At 42.6% G+C, this 15,413-nt stretch overlaps 1 protein-coding gene across 1 annotated transcript in view; it reads left to right on the forward strand.

The window, feature by feature from the left end:
* Window positions 1-10,867: 10,867 nt before the first annotated feature.
* Window positions 10,868-15,413, forward strand: part of FBXL7 (F-box and leucine rich repeat protein 7) — a 346,458-nt gene continuing 341,912 nt past the window's right edge. The window contains exon 1 of the mRNA XM_032789743.2: window positions 10,868-11,307. Coding sequence (XP_032645634.1) covers window positions 11,271-11,307 — 37 coding nt within the window. The 5' untranslated portion in view covers window positions 10,868-11,270. The remainder of the gene's footprint in view (window positions 11,308-15,413) is intronic.

Consider the following 15,413-nt stretch of genomic DNA (forward strand, 5'->3'; position numbering starts at 1 on the left):
TTTAAAAAAAAAAAAAAATATCTAGGAAATTCACTGACAAACACAATGCAAGGGCAATAGGTCTATATGCATCAGGTCTTGTGCATAGTTTTCCAGGTTTTCCTATTGGTATAACCACTATTTGCTTCCATTCTGCTGGTAGTATTCCTTTCCCCCAGATACTATTACAAACTTTCAATAAAATCCTTAAACTCCCTTCCAGTAAGTGCTTACCTTTACATGGGCTGTATTTTTTACTTCTGTCGATAGCTTTTTTTGAGTTCCTATATGCTAAAATGTTCATTCAGTACCTCATCTTTGTCTACTCAGCCATTGAGGAGTTCAGTTTTCTTTAGCAAATGTTCTTTTTTGTTCATGAAACTCTTTACTTTGATTTGTATCACTACTAACTTTCCAAAACTCTTTTCCTAAAATGTCCTCTCTTCCTAAGTTAGAACTTTAACTTTATCATTTACTATAAGACCAAGTATAAATTTATTTTCACTATGTGTCTCAGTCATTCTTTTAACTTGTTTATATATCTCTAAAACCTTGCAATCTTTGTTCATTTTCCCACAATAACTTCTGTGACACTCTTTGCCTTTTTAATAAGTCTTTGTGCCACTGCTTTGCATCTTTTATATTTCATGAGGTCCTTGCTATTCATTGTACTTTTTGCTTGATTGTATGCCTTATTTCTTTCTTTAACTGCTGTTTACAATCTTTGTTCCATCAGAGAATTGGATTTCTGAGTGTGTGGCAATTCAATATCTTGTGTATATAGTGAAGCTGTCTGCTGCTACAACACGTTTTATTATATTGTCTTGAAATTCCTCAAAATTGTCACTTATATAATTGGTCCTTAGATATTCATCAGATTTACTCTTTAAGAGTCCCCAAGTTGCTTTTCTAAAGCTCCAGGTAGGGATTCCTTTAGTGTTTTCAACTTTACCTTGGCTTTCATATATAATTTGATCACTTCCCATTTCATCTTCTTTATAGATTTATCAGCTGCATTTACTGGCTATATTGCTTGTTGCAATTCCCAAATCTAAATTTGAAGAGCTTCCATCCACTGAATTAAACCTAATAGGTGCTGCAGTGTTTAGCAATACCACATTGTTCATGTCAACCAACTGTCCCAGGCACTTGCTAGAATAACTAGTTTTTCTAATTCTCCATAATTAATTATGGCTATTACAGTCTCTGCAAATGATGGTTGGGCTTTTGACATCCCTAGCTAACTCACCGATTCTAGATGGTCTAGTTTTTTTGTTGTTGTTGTTTTTTTACATGGTGTGACCATGGTCACTGGGAGGGGCCATACTGAAAATGCTCAGAGAGCAAACTGCAAAGAATATGGCAGACAATCCCTAAAACTGGTGGTTTATAATATAATTAGATTAACCAAGCTAGTAACAAAACAGCTTCTGTAATACCTTATTGATTACCAAGAAGCTAAAATACAGTTCCCTTAAAGCAATCCAGCCTTTGGCTCCCACTGAGACAGCCAAGTCTATATCAAGAGGGTTATTTAAAATTTTATTCACCATATATAAAGTTCTACCAACACATTATTGGACACATTATCCACCAGGGCAATGAATATTTCAGATCTCACCCAAATACATGCTTACAGCCAATTCTTATTAACTAAATCTAAGATCTATTAAAGGAAAGAAAGACACTTATTGTGATTAAAAGCTCATCATACATATAGATGAGAGTAAAGTTCTTAGGTCAGTTTCACAGCAAAGATAGTGAAGCTGCTGATTTTGTAAAAGTCCTTTCAGAATCAGTTCAATGGGTTATAGCCCAGTAGGCAGTCCATGTGTAGAGTTTGCTCAAATTCTTCCATGAGAAATTGCAGGGTTAATCCAGAGTAGAACTGGAAACATCAGTTGTGTGGATTTAGACTTTCCCTGTGAAAGTTTTTAAGCAGATGTGAGATAAAATAGGATCAGACCCCAAATTCCCTTTATAGACAAAACTCAGCTGATTAGACTCTTGTCAACAAATCATCACAGCAGGCATTCCTTGGATGAAGAATAGGTAATGTACATTGCTGATCTGAAGTAAATCTCTATTTCCCAGGTACACACTGGTAACTAATTGCATTAATAAGGCAGTTAACCATTCAAGCAGTTCACAGGTAGTTTTACAATATAGAGTCATACATTTCAAACAGAAATGAAGACAATAATATTACACCACCAGTTAGATCTCAATGTTAATATCACTTCTTGATCTCTGAATCAATAGAACATAGTAATGAAACATTACAGACAGGAACAGGAGTTTAACATCTAGAAGCTAATTAGCTCACATTGTTAAATGTCTAACAAGATATAGGTAAATACAGACAAATATAATTAGTATCTACTTCTGCTTCTCTAACAATATAGGCTTATATTTCAAGAATTGTGGTCTATTTAACATGGCTTTGCTAATTATCTACAAAGAATGGCCTTGTTTAACATTTTAATACTTTTCTAGTAGGTTCTTAAAGGTTGATTTTGGATCACTCAGCCTGCTGGTTGTTTAACCTTTAACCCTCACTGGTTCAGCATCACACATGCGTTATAGACATTATAGAGTCATAAAAAGATGTTATCTTGTATAGCAAACTCACCAGTCTGGTACTCAAAACATAAGTTCTCTACTTCTATTTTGATATAACTAAGGCCTTCCTTTATCAATAGACAGACCCCTCCTCTTCTTGTTATTTCTCTGTCATGTCTAAAAATATCATATCCTGGAAGTTTAAACAAGTTTTTACCAGCCATGTTTCTTGTACTTATACCATGTCAGGTTTGTTTTCCATTTCAAAAACAGTTTTCTTTAGTTCCCAATTATGTGGTGTTAAACTATGTGTTTTCCAGCAAAAAAAAAAATGGTTAGAAACATGTTTAAATATATTACGTTAATTTAAAATTATTTAAGTGCAGTCTATTGAGAGATTGCCTATACATGAATACTTTCCTACCATTTTTATTATTTTTATTCTTTATCTTCCATGTCTGTAAAGTGCAATTAATCACTTATATCATAAATGCTACAAATTTCTCTTTGCCTACAAGCAGTACATCTTCTTCTATTCCCCTTATATTATCTTTCCTGAGTTGAACTGCATTTTGTTGTAGTAGTAGCTTTTTTTCCTTCACTGACGTTTTCCTCATTCTCCACTTTCCACTGTGAATATCTTTTGGTAACTTCTGCATAGGATATTTTAGGGATGGTTTTAATTTTCTGTATGTCTCTCTAGCTCGTTCTGCCACCATGCACCCTTCATATGCTGCACTGTGCTTTTCCTGGCAATTGTTATGTTCTGTTTAATTCCATTTCTTCCACACAGTTCTCATGCAAGTGTTCTGCTCCACATTTATCACAACTTGTTTTCCCCTTGCAGATAGCCACCACATCCCCAAAACTTGGACATGTATAACATCTCAAAGGGGCTGGGACATATGGCTTAAAGCAGAAAAGTTGATATCCTGTTTTAACCCTATTAGGTAGCATTGCATTTCTGAAATTTAATCTGGCTGTGGAAGGTTGTTCTCCTGCTAATCGGTCACTTAACAAACAGCATTTGTTACTCGCCCATATCCCTTTTAACTTCATCCTCAGTCATGGTTAGTGAAACGCCATACATTATCCCTCTTGCATCTATCATATATTTAGGTAGATAGCAAATTACTTTTATTTTTTCCTAAAAGTATAGTTTTAAGATGTTTCTCAGCCTGTTTCTTAGGTGTACAATAAATCTCTGCCCTACGCTCTTTTAGCTCTTAATATATTTCCAATACTTTGCTTAGTCCATTCCTCCTTAGTTAATTCCTTAACATCTCCTATCTTCACATGTTCAGCTAGTGATTTGGCAATTATAAGATGATGATCCTTTTCCTTACTCTCTTCTCGATCCCTGTCTGCTCCCTCTGCTTCAGATACAGATATTTGTTTTCTTTGTTTCTTTTTCCTAATCTGAAGCCATTCCTCATCCCATGCTACTTCTCCCTCATTTTCCAACATAAATTCCAGCTGCTCTCTCTCAGCCTGCCAGCCCCAAACAAACAAAATTACAAATATTGCATTTATCTTACTGCCAGGTAATTTAAAGTGACAATAAAGACCCTATGTTAAATCTGTTAAATATGGAGGACATATGGAAATGATTTAAATGTACAGGGAAAAATAAGAATAATATGTATATATGTTAGAAATGAAGCAACCGCTACTTTGTTTTCCAGAAGCAAGTGACTGATTTTAATTGAAGCAGAAATTAGTCAATTATATGATGGGTCATGTAAATTTCTGGAATTTACATATATAGTAATTGTGTTGGATTTACATTATTCCCTGTAGACAGTGCCCTTTGGGTAAATTTCAGAACGAATCATCGACACATGAGACAAGTCAAGCGAGTAGTGGGAGATGAAAACCAGAGAAAGGGAGCTTTCTGCTGAACCTAGTTCCTATGTCTACACTGTGCACTGCATCCACTTTGTTGGAATTCTTGACACAGCTTGAACAGGCTCCTAAGCTAGAGGTAATGATGCTGATGTACAGCCTAAAGGACCTGGGCCCAGATCCTCAAAGTTATTTAAGCACCTAACTCCCATTCAAATCAAGTGCCTAATACCTTTAAGGATCTGCATAAAGCATACAAAGTAAATGAGTGATGTATTATGCAGACAAAGAAGGGGAAGTACATTTTGATGGCCATATATGAAGAGGTACATCTGCAAATGCCCACTTACATAGGGGAATGACCCCTCTTTGCATGAGGGCAACTACCAGCAATGACCTCTTTTGGGTTCTTGACATCCACACCTTAGCTTGTTGTAATGGATTAAAGTCTGATGTTTTGAATTTAGTTAACTGTTGACCCTTTTATTTAATGAGGGCATTGTACCTCTGTTATGCTTTACTATGAACAATATGTTTATTCCTGACTTTTTATTCCATTATCAAGGATTACCATGTCTTCCTTCTCATTCCCTAAGTTCTGGTTTTTGTATTAAAAGGACTCGGATGGAAATAATATTAGTTTCATTGGAAAGCTGATTACAAAGAAATGTAATCTGCACTTGCTTTGTCTTTTAGAGAATGGTCATCATTTCCTGTAGCAGGGTGTAAGCTGGTTCTTTAAGAGAGTCTTGGTTCAGCTCAGAGGTGCCGGAATGGAGGGGAAGGGACAAGGGGCGATTGCCCCATCACTTTTTACCTGCCTTAGGGGTGAGCGACAGAGGGGAGGGGGCAGAGAGAAGCAAGCAGGGGGAAGAGGCAACAAGAGGATGGGGCCTCAGGGGGGAGAGGCAGTGGGAGGGCAGGGCCTAGAGTGGGAGAGGCAGGATGGGGGGATGCGGTCACAATTTGGGCACCCCTCCACTTCCAGGGAGTTTCTGGTGCTCCTTGCTCAGCTTCACCTGTGACCAGGAGGATCCTGTGTTGGGGGAGCATGTGACTCAGAACCAGGCCTGCTGGGCATATAAAGGCAGCCTATGTTCAGTGGTTTGTGAGGTATAAGGGAGAGCTCACTTGGGAGTGGATGCTTAGCTAAAGAGTGAGAATATCTATGAAAGGGCCAGTGAGAAGGCCTACAGTGGGTATGTAGTAAATGACCCTGGAAAAAGAAGGCTGGGCAATTTGTGTTGCAAGCTAGATACTCCAATTGTAAGTGTTGCAGAGACTGAAACCTGTAGTAGAATGTTACTCTATGAGATGGTGTACTGACCCTGTTAACAACAACAAAGAGAGATTGTTAGGGGCCAATGAGAGCTGAAAATTGAGCTATACAGAAAAGCTAAAGACTATTGAAGAGGATGCACCCTCAGAGGAAGCATGCCATGACAAGAGTGTGGTGTAGAAGGCTGGTTTTATTTCCTTTGGACTCTATTCAGAAAGGGATGAACTCTAGGTTTTCTGAAGGGCTAAATCACCTCAGTGCCACAACACACAGGAGACTCCTACATAAGAGCACCACTACAACCTATAAGCCTGTAGATGAGTGCTGAGGGGAAACAGTGGCAGTGGATACTCCTGATGTCAGACTGGGTAAGCTCTCCCACATTCCCCCAATATAAGAAATTAACTATTCTTGAACAACAGCTTCTTCAGTGTGTATACAGAACTGAGTGTGTGAACTCTCCCTTTTCTCTATATACATGAAGCATAAACAGCTATACACAAGTATGCATCCAAATGTTCTATTTGCACCATATGTGTGTGCTTGCTACAGAACTTGTGAACCACATGTATGTCGCTATGTTCTTTTTCTCTTTCCAGGTTCTTTCTACAGAGAGAAGGAACAGTCCCTTTCATTAGTGACTTAAATGCCAATTTAGGAGTACTGGACTAACCTGGCTTAGTCTGGAAACTATAGAAGGCCTCTTCAAAACACAGAAAATGAATCTAATGTGATTATTTAATTATAAAGACTGATCTTTTAATGAGGGATCTGGGTCTTTAAACTCAACACTCTTGAGGAAGGGGTCCCCAACTATTAACCCAAGGCCTGGAATCCTGCTAGCTGGAATGATTCCCAGACTTTCATTTATGAACGGACCTCTGAAGGGATAGAAAAGAACTGAGGATGCTGCTCTTCTCAAGCTTTAAAGAACCCAGGTGTCACATGCTATATATTATGGCCACACTACAAAGACTGTTAAATCATCTCTGAAAAGTGATCATAGGGGAATGTTTATGTACTGAAATATAGAAGTGTAAATGTTATGGTGAAACATTGGATTGAAAGGTATGTAACACCAATAAAGTGGGGAGGTTTGTATAAAGACCAATTGATTTACTATTGGATAGTGTTTGGTTTAACAGTCCATCAGTATTACAAATATTATTTACCATTGTGGGTACTCAGGATAAACAGTAAACCAACCAGGGACCTTGTGACACCAAAACAAGCAATCACATAAACTGCACAGGAACTTCTAAACCAGACAACACAGCCTGCCACAGATACTGCGGCATGCTATATTCCACGGCAGAGCAGAAAAGGTTCCACCCAAAACAATGGGTAATAATATGAGCTGATCTAAGCCTAGATCTTGAAGAGATTTAGGCACATGTATGAATTTTCTCATGTGAGTAATAATGTTAATTTTAATGGGGCTACTCACATGGCTCAAGTTACACAAAGTCTATGGGACCGGGGCCATGACTTTTGTCATAATGCCACAGTGATTCTGTAACTTTTGAAATCAAAATAGATTATTACTTATAGTCTCAAGATAATCTTTGAATTTGAGTCATTTTGTAGTTGAAAAATGTGTTTGATTGCTTTACTTAAGGGGTCAGTAACTTAGTCAGACTCTCTTCTGGATTCTTTTCCAATTCAGTATGCCCAACAGCAGTCAACATGATGATGTTAGTGTCTGATTATGAAATATGTGCAGCCATTTCAAAGTTTAAACATCCTGATTGGAGTCTAAAAGTAATTAGAAAAATATTACTTGGCTTGTACAATGTTAAAGGAATAATACAGAATAATAAAAGCTGCATATGAACACCCATACCGGCTCAGACCAAAGTTCCATCTAGCCCAGTATCCTGTCATCCAACAGTGGCCAGTGCCAGGTGCCCCCGAGGGAATGAACAGAACAGGTAATCATCAAGTGATCCATTCCCAGCTTCTGGCAAACAGAGGCTAAGGACAGCATCCCTGCCATTGATGGACCTATCCACCATGAATTTATCTAGTTCTTTTTTTTTAAACCCTGTTATAGTCTTGGCCTTCACAACATCCTCTAGTAAAGAGTTCCATAGGTTGACAGTGCCCTGATCACTCTTTAGTTACAAAGAGTGAGTTGTACGTTTCCCACCCCCCATATAAAAAAAAAACAAATATGCCTTCCCAATAGAAAGTAATAATCCTGATAAATTGGTGTAAATTAGGACACAATGTGTAGCTCAACATTGGAATGATGGGAGATGAGTGGCTTTCAAACTGAATTAAATCTGGAGTCAGTTGGAAAATGTCCCCTCCCCCATGGAAAACTTCAAAAATGGAAAATTTTGTCTAAATTGGAAAAAAAATGGCAAAAATCCCCAAATAAAAATATTTTGTCTTGGAAATGCAACCGCAGTGCCTTTATGATCCTGCAAAGACTTAAGCACCTGAGCAACTAACTTGATGCTGTGAGGTGCTGTGTGCCTGTAATTCCACTGATTCCCGGGGGAGATGAGGGCATTTCAGCACTGTCTGGGATCAGGCCCCAAGCATTTATAAAAGCAGTCCAGAAAAAAAAAGCCTTAATGACCTGCTTCAATGGGATTACTGCTTAACTAATTCCATCTAGACAGCCTGTCAGTCACCAGTGCCATCGCTTCTCACTACAGTATCAGCTATGCCCACTAAATAGCCCCTATATATGTGAACACACAAACTGGCTATCTTTTTTTCTTAAAAAGATCTGCTTAAGGACATAAATTAAGAATATTAGCTTAGACTAATTACATTTAATTTTATGGAACCAGTTTATTACCAGTAACCTGTAGATGCAACCATTACTTAAAAGTAAGTGTTGATGTTCTTGGGAGAGTAATCCCTTTTTCTGTACCTAACAGATTGTATTTACAGCAGGATTTCTCAACTTAACACAATTTTAAGTATGGAGCTGTGCCTGGTGCTTCTACAGGGTGGATAGGACATGGAGCCCTTTGTCAACCAGCACATAAGAATATGTAGTGTTAAATTGGAGGGTGTTGGTAGCTGCTGGCAAGTGTCTCTAATCTAAAAGCAATCACAGACCTTGGTGAAGCTAATAAGCATGCTAGCTGCCATTTATTCTGAGTAAAGGGTGGGGGTGAGGGGAAGCAATGAAGCTCCTTCATGGAATAAGATAGATGAAACAACAGAAACTACTGCATAAAGCACTGGATACATGGAAAGCCTAAGAAAAGAACTGAGTTGGAGAGAATAAGAGGTGGTTTCCCTAGGAACTGATAGTAAACACAGGGCCTATTGCATTCATTAGATTGCATTTATGAGTGTGTGTGTCAGAGCAGCAAGCAAACTGAAAATATGGAGGAAGCAGCCAGAAAACCAGAGAAGCATGGCCTTGAAAGCAAACCAAAGAAACTTCTTTTTGAGTAGAGTGCTGACTGAAATGACAGCTTGGAATTGTGAAGACTGCCTCCTGCTGTTTGTTTTTACTGCGTTCAGGTGAACAGGACTCTGTACGTTCTTTGTTGCAATCTTGTTTATTTACATAGATATACCTGACTTGAATCTTCATTTTCTCCATACAGAAACAGTCCTCCAAGGCCCCACTTACTAGCTAATTGCTTGGGCCAAAAGGGGCACCAGTAGCATTGTTTGTAGGATCAGAGTTTTTATGCACTGCAAATGGCTTTGTGAACCTACTTGTGGACTCTGTTCTTCAAACCATTATGATGTAGAACTGGTCTTAAGCTGACAATTTTTAAGATAAATTTTTCCCTAAATTCAGAAGGGACTGAGTTTCTACACGTCTTGAGTGTATGCCTCTAAAGTGCTATGGCAAATTTATGACCTTTCCAACTAGGCATTACAGAAACCTAAATGATGGACACAATACCCAGTGGCCAATGAAGCTTCAAATAATATACATGGCATATGTTACTCCTTGAGGAATTCTGCGCCACTGCGCGTGTGCAGAATTCATGTCTCCATGGAGAATTTATTTTCTCCCAGAAAAAGTCTGCTGGAGAGGTTCTGCAGTTACAACTTTCAACCATTAGAGGCTCCTGTGGCACCAGAACAGAGGGCAGCCACTCCCAGGCAGGAGCAGCAAGTTGTGGATACAGAACAGAAGAGGCTGTGTTCCTCACAGTGCCCTGCCTGTGGGGCCAGGTGAGGCGGTAGGGGATATGGGGGAGACAGACAGCTTGGGGCACATGGGGCTGCTGGGGGGGGTCACAGACAGGGGTTCAGAAGGGCTAGTGGGGGGGGACAGACTGGCATGAGGGTAGGATTGCCAACTTTCTAATTGCATAAAACCAAACACACTTGCCCTGCCCCTGCTCAGTCCATCCCCCTACCCCATCCTTTGCTTGCTCTCCCCCACCCTCACTTTCACTGGGCTGGGGCAGGGGGTTGGGGTGCAGGAGGGAGTTAGGGCTCTGGCAGGGGTGCAGGCTTCAGGGTGGGGCCAAAAATGAGGACTTCAGGGTGTGGGAGGGGGCTCTGGGCTGGGGCCAAGGGATTCAAAGTGCAGGAGGGGGCTCAAGGCTGGGGTAGGAGAGTAGGATGCAGGAGGGAGTACGGGCTCCATCTGGAGGTGCGGGTTCAAGTGTGGTTCTGGGGATGAAGGGTTTGGGTTGCAGGAGGGGCTCAGGGCTGGGGAAAGGTATTGGGGTGTAGGAAGGGGTGTAGGCTTCAAAAGGGAATTAGGGCGTGGGAGGGGGCTCAGGGCTGGGGCAGGAGATTTGGGTGTGGGCTCTGGGAGGGAGTTAGGATGTGGGACACAAGAGAGCAGTTTATCAGTCTGTCTCCAATTACAGTGCAACCCAGGGGAAAACACATGCCCTGGCAGGGAGCAAATACGTGTAGAAGAGGCAACCGAGTCCCCCAAATGCATGAGCAGGGGGCCCGAGGTTAGAAACAGTGGCATTTCTTAAGAAACCTGTGTCCTCCGTGACACACGCACAGAGCACCAGCCTGCCTCGCAAGACGGAGAAACCTTACAAACTCCTTAACTAAGCGCCTCTCCGCTCCGCCTCCTTAAGCCTCCGCGGGTCAGTTCCCAGGGGCGTGCGGGGAGCGCGCGCTGTATCTTTAAAAGGCTGCAGCCCCCCCAGCGCGGCCCGCCCCTGCCCAGCCCTCTCGGCCCGGGGAGCGATTGATGCGGGGAGGAGGCGCCTGGCGCTAACAAAAGTCTGCGGCGCTGGAGCGGGGCTGAGCAACAAGTGGCTGCCGCGCGGGCGGGGAGGGAGAGCCTGGAGGCGCCCCGGAGAGCTGAGCAAGGCGCATCGGCCCCTGCCGGCGGGAGCGGGTGGAGGCTGCGCCCTGGGATTGCTGCTGACCCGTGTGTGGATTACAACTGAAGCTGCTGCCCAGCCGTGGTGCCCGCGGCGGGGGCCTGAGGAGCGAGTGCACTGGGGGCTTTCCCCTCACTCCCCCCCTCCCTCGTTGGGGTGGCTGCTTGGGGCGGGGCTGGCTCTGCCTGAAGGGCCCGAGTGCCTGCAGCATGTAAAAGCCGGAGCTCCGCACCAGCGGGGTCCCCGCCCCGCCGCCTCCGTTCCGTGCCGGGGAGCCATGGTGTGTGCTGGCAGCGGGGGAGCATGAAGCCTGCAGGATGGGCGCGAACAATGGCAAACAGTACGGCAGTGAGGGTGAGTGAGCCCAGCCCAGCGACTTGCCGGGCGCCTTGGGCGGGGACGCTCAGCCGGCTGCTGCGGAGTTGGCTTTGTGTGTCCCCCAGCCGAGAGTGGGGGAAGTTCCCTTCCCAGGCAGCAGGGAGAGCGGGGGAGGGGGCTGGCCAGTTGCGGGATGGATTTGGCTCGCTTCCCTTTGTATCCCAACTTTTGAGGCTTGTTTTATTCGGGCATCTCCTTGCTTGCAGTTGTGGAGGAAGGGGCCAGCTTTCCGGCCACCAGATGGATGGCACAGACAATATCAGGGGTGTGCAAACAAATATTTCATAGACATTCGTGTAAAGCAGCCGGACCGTAGATGGGAGCTAGAAACCCCAAGTCTAAAATACACCGCTCCTCTCCAGCCTCACTGCGCTTCCTTTTCAGCCTTAGCTACGTTTTATGTCCACTCCTGTATCGACATCAATTGCTCACTCCGCAAATCTAGTTACTTTTACATCGCTCTTGAGTGCTGCCTGTATGGGCTTTACATGCAGTAACCCTTTCCCACCTGGGTGGCTCTGCCTCACAGAACCGCTGCTACATAGCTTTAAAGGGTCTACAGCAACGTTCTCCTGGTGTGTCAACTGACCCGTTTCCTCCCTGACAGCTCCTTGTATGTGTCTGTTCTCTCTGCAGACTGTGTCAGCTAAGGAATGATAATTAGTCTGCTATCTTCGTGTCATCAAAGTTATTGGCAGGGAACATTTATATTTTCAAGACTTTTGGCAAATGGAAAGCTTCTGAAAGAAGCTGCCAGAGGGGGTAAAAGACTAAACGTGCTTTTTTTTTTTTGTAGAAAAAGAAATTGGCTTCCCCCTTTAAAGAGCGAGCACAACTGCAGTAAGTTAACTAAATTCTACTGCAATAGCCTATTTGTAGAGGTATTAATTCTGACATAGTCTGCCATTATAAAACTGCATTTTAAAATAATGGCATTTTCCGCACAAGGAGCGGCAAGGTAGGGTCTGAGTTACTAGTTAATAACTAAACATGTACACATTGATAGCTGAAGTAGTTGGGTGTGCGTGTTACTTGGCTTTTGTTACTGTAACTCATGCTCCCTTTATTGCTGTATCAGCCTGAAACCACCAGTAGAGTCTGTATTTTTAGTCATGTCAGTAGCTTATCCCAAGGCTCATTCTGTCTGCCTGCTGCTGAGTGAAATCAAACAACTGGTTAGCCTTTCCAATTACTGTACTACCTCCTTGTTTACATCAGTGGTTCTCAAACTTTTGCGTTGGTGACCCCTTTCATACAGCAAGCCCCTGAGTGAGACCCCTGCCCTTACCTTAAAAACACATTTTTATATTTAACTCTTTTTTTATAAATGTTGGAGGAGAATTGGGGTTTGTGGGTGGAGGCTGGCCTTGTGACCCCCCACATAATAACTTCGTGACCCCCCTCAGGGGTCACAACCCCCAGTTTGAGAACCCTTGGTTTACATGATCTCGGTCCTAGTTTTAACAATGTACTGTGAGCACCTTCAGGTAGGTTCTGAGCATCTTAATGCCCATTGACCTCAGTGGGAGTTAAGTGCACTTAGCACTTCCCTGGATCAGGCCCTAGATGAGCAGAAGAGTAAATAATGGACAGTGATATTTAGCCATTTTTAAATGGCTAAATCTTTTCCAGTTTTCATGTTCAGGTATTGGACCATTTTCTGTTCTAGGTAAACTACATCAGTGAGGCTTAAAATATGAGGCAATTAAAATTATTCTGCTGTGATAGGTTCTTCATCAACCCCTCCTCCACTGCATTATTTTCTAATGCTTTGCAACTTGTTCTTGTATCCTATAAATCTTGTAGTATGCAGTGTGGTGTGTGACTGCTTCCTGTCTGAACAGCAACATTTTTGAACCCCAGGGAGAAAGAGAGAGAGAGACAGAGTTAATGTTCTCCAGCTGTTATCCATAAATGCTACCTCTGCAATTTCACTTCAGTGAAATTTTACTGTGTTTTGGTTTTAGATACACAGGATCTAATTCATCCTTATAGAAACCTATTGGTTTCAGTGGATTGCACCAGCAGTGAATTTTGGTCTGCACTGAAGCATTATAGGAGACTGCTGAAAAGGTCAGCTGGTAATAGGGGACCAATAGGAAAGTTTCAAAGTTTTCTGTTGTTCTGACTACGAAAGAGGCACTCTATTTGTTTTTATTCTTAAACGTCTGATGATCTTCTGTACAATTTACCCTCATGGTACCCAGGACAGTATAAGATCACTAGCTCTGTTTGTAGCTAGGCCTATGATCTGTTACATTCTTTGAGACTCCAGGCAAATGCCAAAGAATACACATTGCTCACCTCCAAAATATGCATGAAGATAGTGACAGAAAGGAAACACCATTTTTTAATACAGATACTGAAATTCCTTTCATTTTCTGCCAAATGAGGTATCCCTTCAAAAGAGCCTTTGAAGTCAGAAATTTTACCAGCCAGAGATCTGATTTACTCTGGTATGGGTATTCGCATCAATTTTTACTATCAGAACTTATTCTAGAAATGGACTAAGCATGTGTCTTGAAATCTGCACCTTAGAGTGTTTTGTGGAGGAGAATTAGCATTCAAATCCCAACTTCTAAATTCACCACTCCACATTAGATCCAAAATTGGAATGGGCTTGTGCTTTAGTTCTGGTTTGTCAGCTGAAACCTTGGTTGCAAAGGGACACTATGTTTGAAGGATGGAGACAATATTTTCCCCAACCTTTTCACAAATTGTTAGAGCCCTGATTTCAATTCATAAAGTGCCATTTTGTCTTTGGTGAATAGGGGTGGGGGACTCTGCACTGGAATAGTCAGCTGTCTCTCCCTTCCCGCTCTCACCGCCCCTCATTCTGTGCAGTAGAACTTTTTGGTGAATGAACTCCTTTGACAACATTCGGGGGGATTATGGGGTTGATGCAGTTAACAGAGATGGGGTACAGGGATTTTGACTTCTTTTTTAGGGTGCAGATGTCCATGATGGAGGGGGAAAGGTGCATGAGAGATTTCATATGACATTGTCCTGCGCTATGTAAGAGAGTGGACACCTCCCTGTCACCTCGTTTCCTTTGCTGCCTTCATGTCCTCAGGCTAGATCTTCCCTAATTGTAGTTTTTCCGTCCCCCATAGGTGGTCTGTGTAGAGTGGTATAGGGTAGCTTATCATACATGGTCTTATCTCAGGAATCTTCGGCCCCTCAGGGGCTCAGCAAAATCCCTGTGAGTTCGTTAAGAGCCTTGAGATGCGCCACCTGCTACCAGATCATGTTGGAGACTGATGCCCGCATTCAGTGCCTTCTATTTTGGCAGCAGATGTGCTTGGTAACTCAGGTGTGCAGTTTGCCATGACTTCATTCTCTGCACTAGAAGGGAGAGATGTTTGAGGATCCAAGCTCATCTGTCTTCTCAGCACATACAACCTGATACTCTGATGCACTCATTGAGTGTACTGAGGCCAACCTAAATTACGAGATTCTTTGTCATGGGATTGAAGATATTTTTCTATTCCAGTCTCAGCTCCACTTTTTCTCATGGGCCCAAGACTGGAATTTCCTTGGCCTTATGCTGGAACTGAATCTCTTACCTTATGCCACTGGTGCTGGCTAAATCAAAAGCAGCACCAAAGCCCAAACTGGCAACTGCCTATTCAGCCCTCAATAGCCTTAACACGGAAGCACCCCGCTCTGTGTCTACTCCTCATTTGACATAGTTACCCCAGCCACCAACTCAGCATCTATTCTCTGATGCCAGTGCCTCTGTCTCAGTTTTACAAGTCCACACAGGTAACAGGTAGGATAATGGAAAAAGGAAATGTCATCAGAGGAGGGATGTAAGCAAAAGGAAAGTGGAAGCACCATCTTTCTGTTCCTTAATACTTGTAGCTCAGTGAGGGCCCCAGGTACTAGCCAATGGCACCGCTGCAGTCTCTTCTATGCCCTTACAGAGGGAGACAGCTCTGCGCTGACGTGGGCTTCTCACTATTTAAGATTTCAGTAATGCCTGCGTTTTTCTCCATGTTGGCCTCTGTTTAGGGGTGGGGGTGAGGGGCACAAATAAGGCTACTAACCACTGCAAGCACATGCTTCTATGCTGCTTGATC

The sequence above is a fragment of the Chelonoidis abingdonii genome, chromosome 2 (genome assembly GCF_003597395.2).
Source record: "Chelonoidis abingdonii isolate Lonesome George chromosome 2, CheloAbing_2.0, whole genome shotgun sequence".
Lineage (NCBI taxonomy): Eukaryota > Metazoa > Chordata > Testudines > Testudinidae > Chelonoidis > Chelonoidis abingdonii.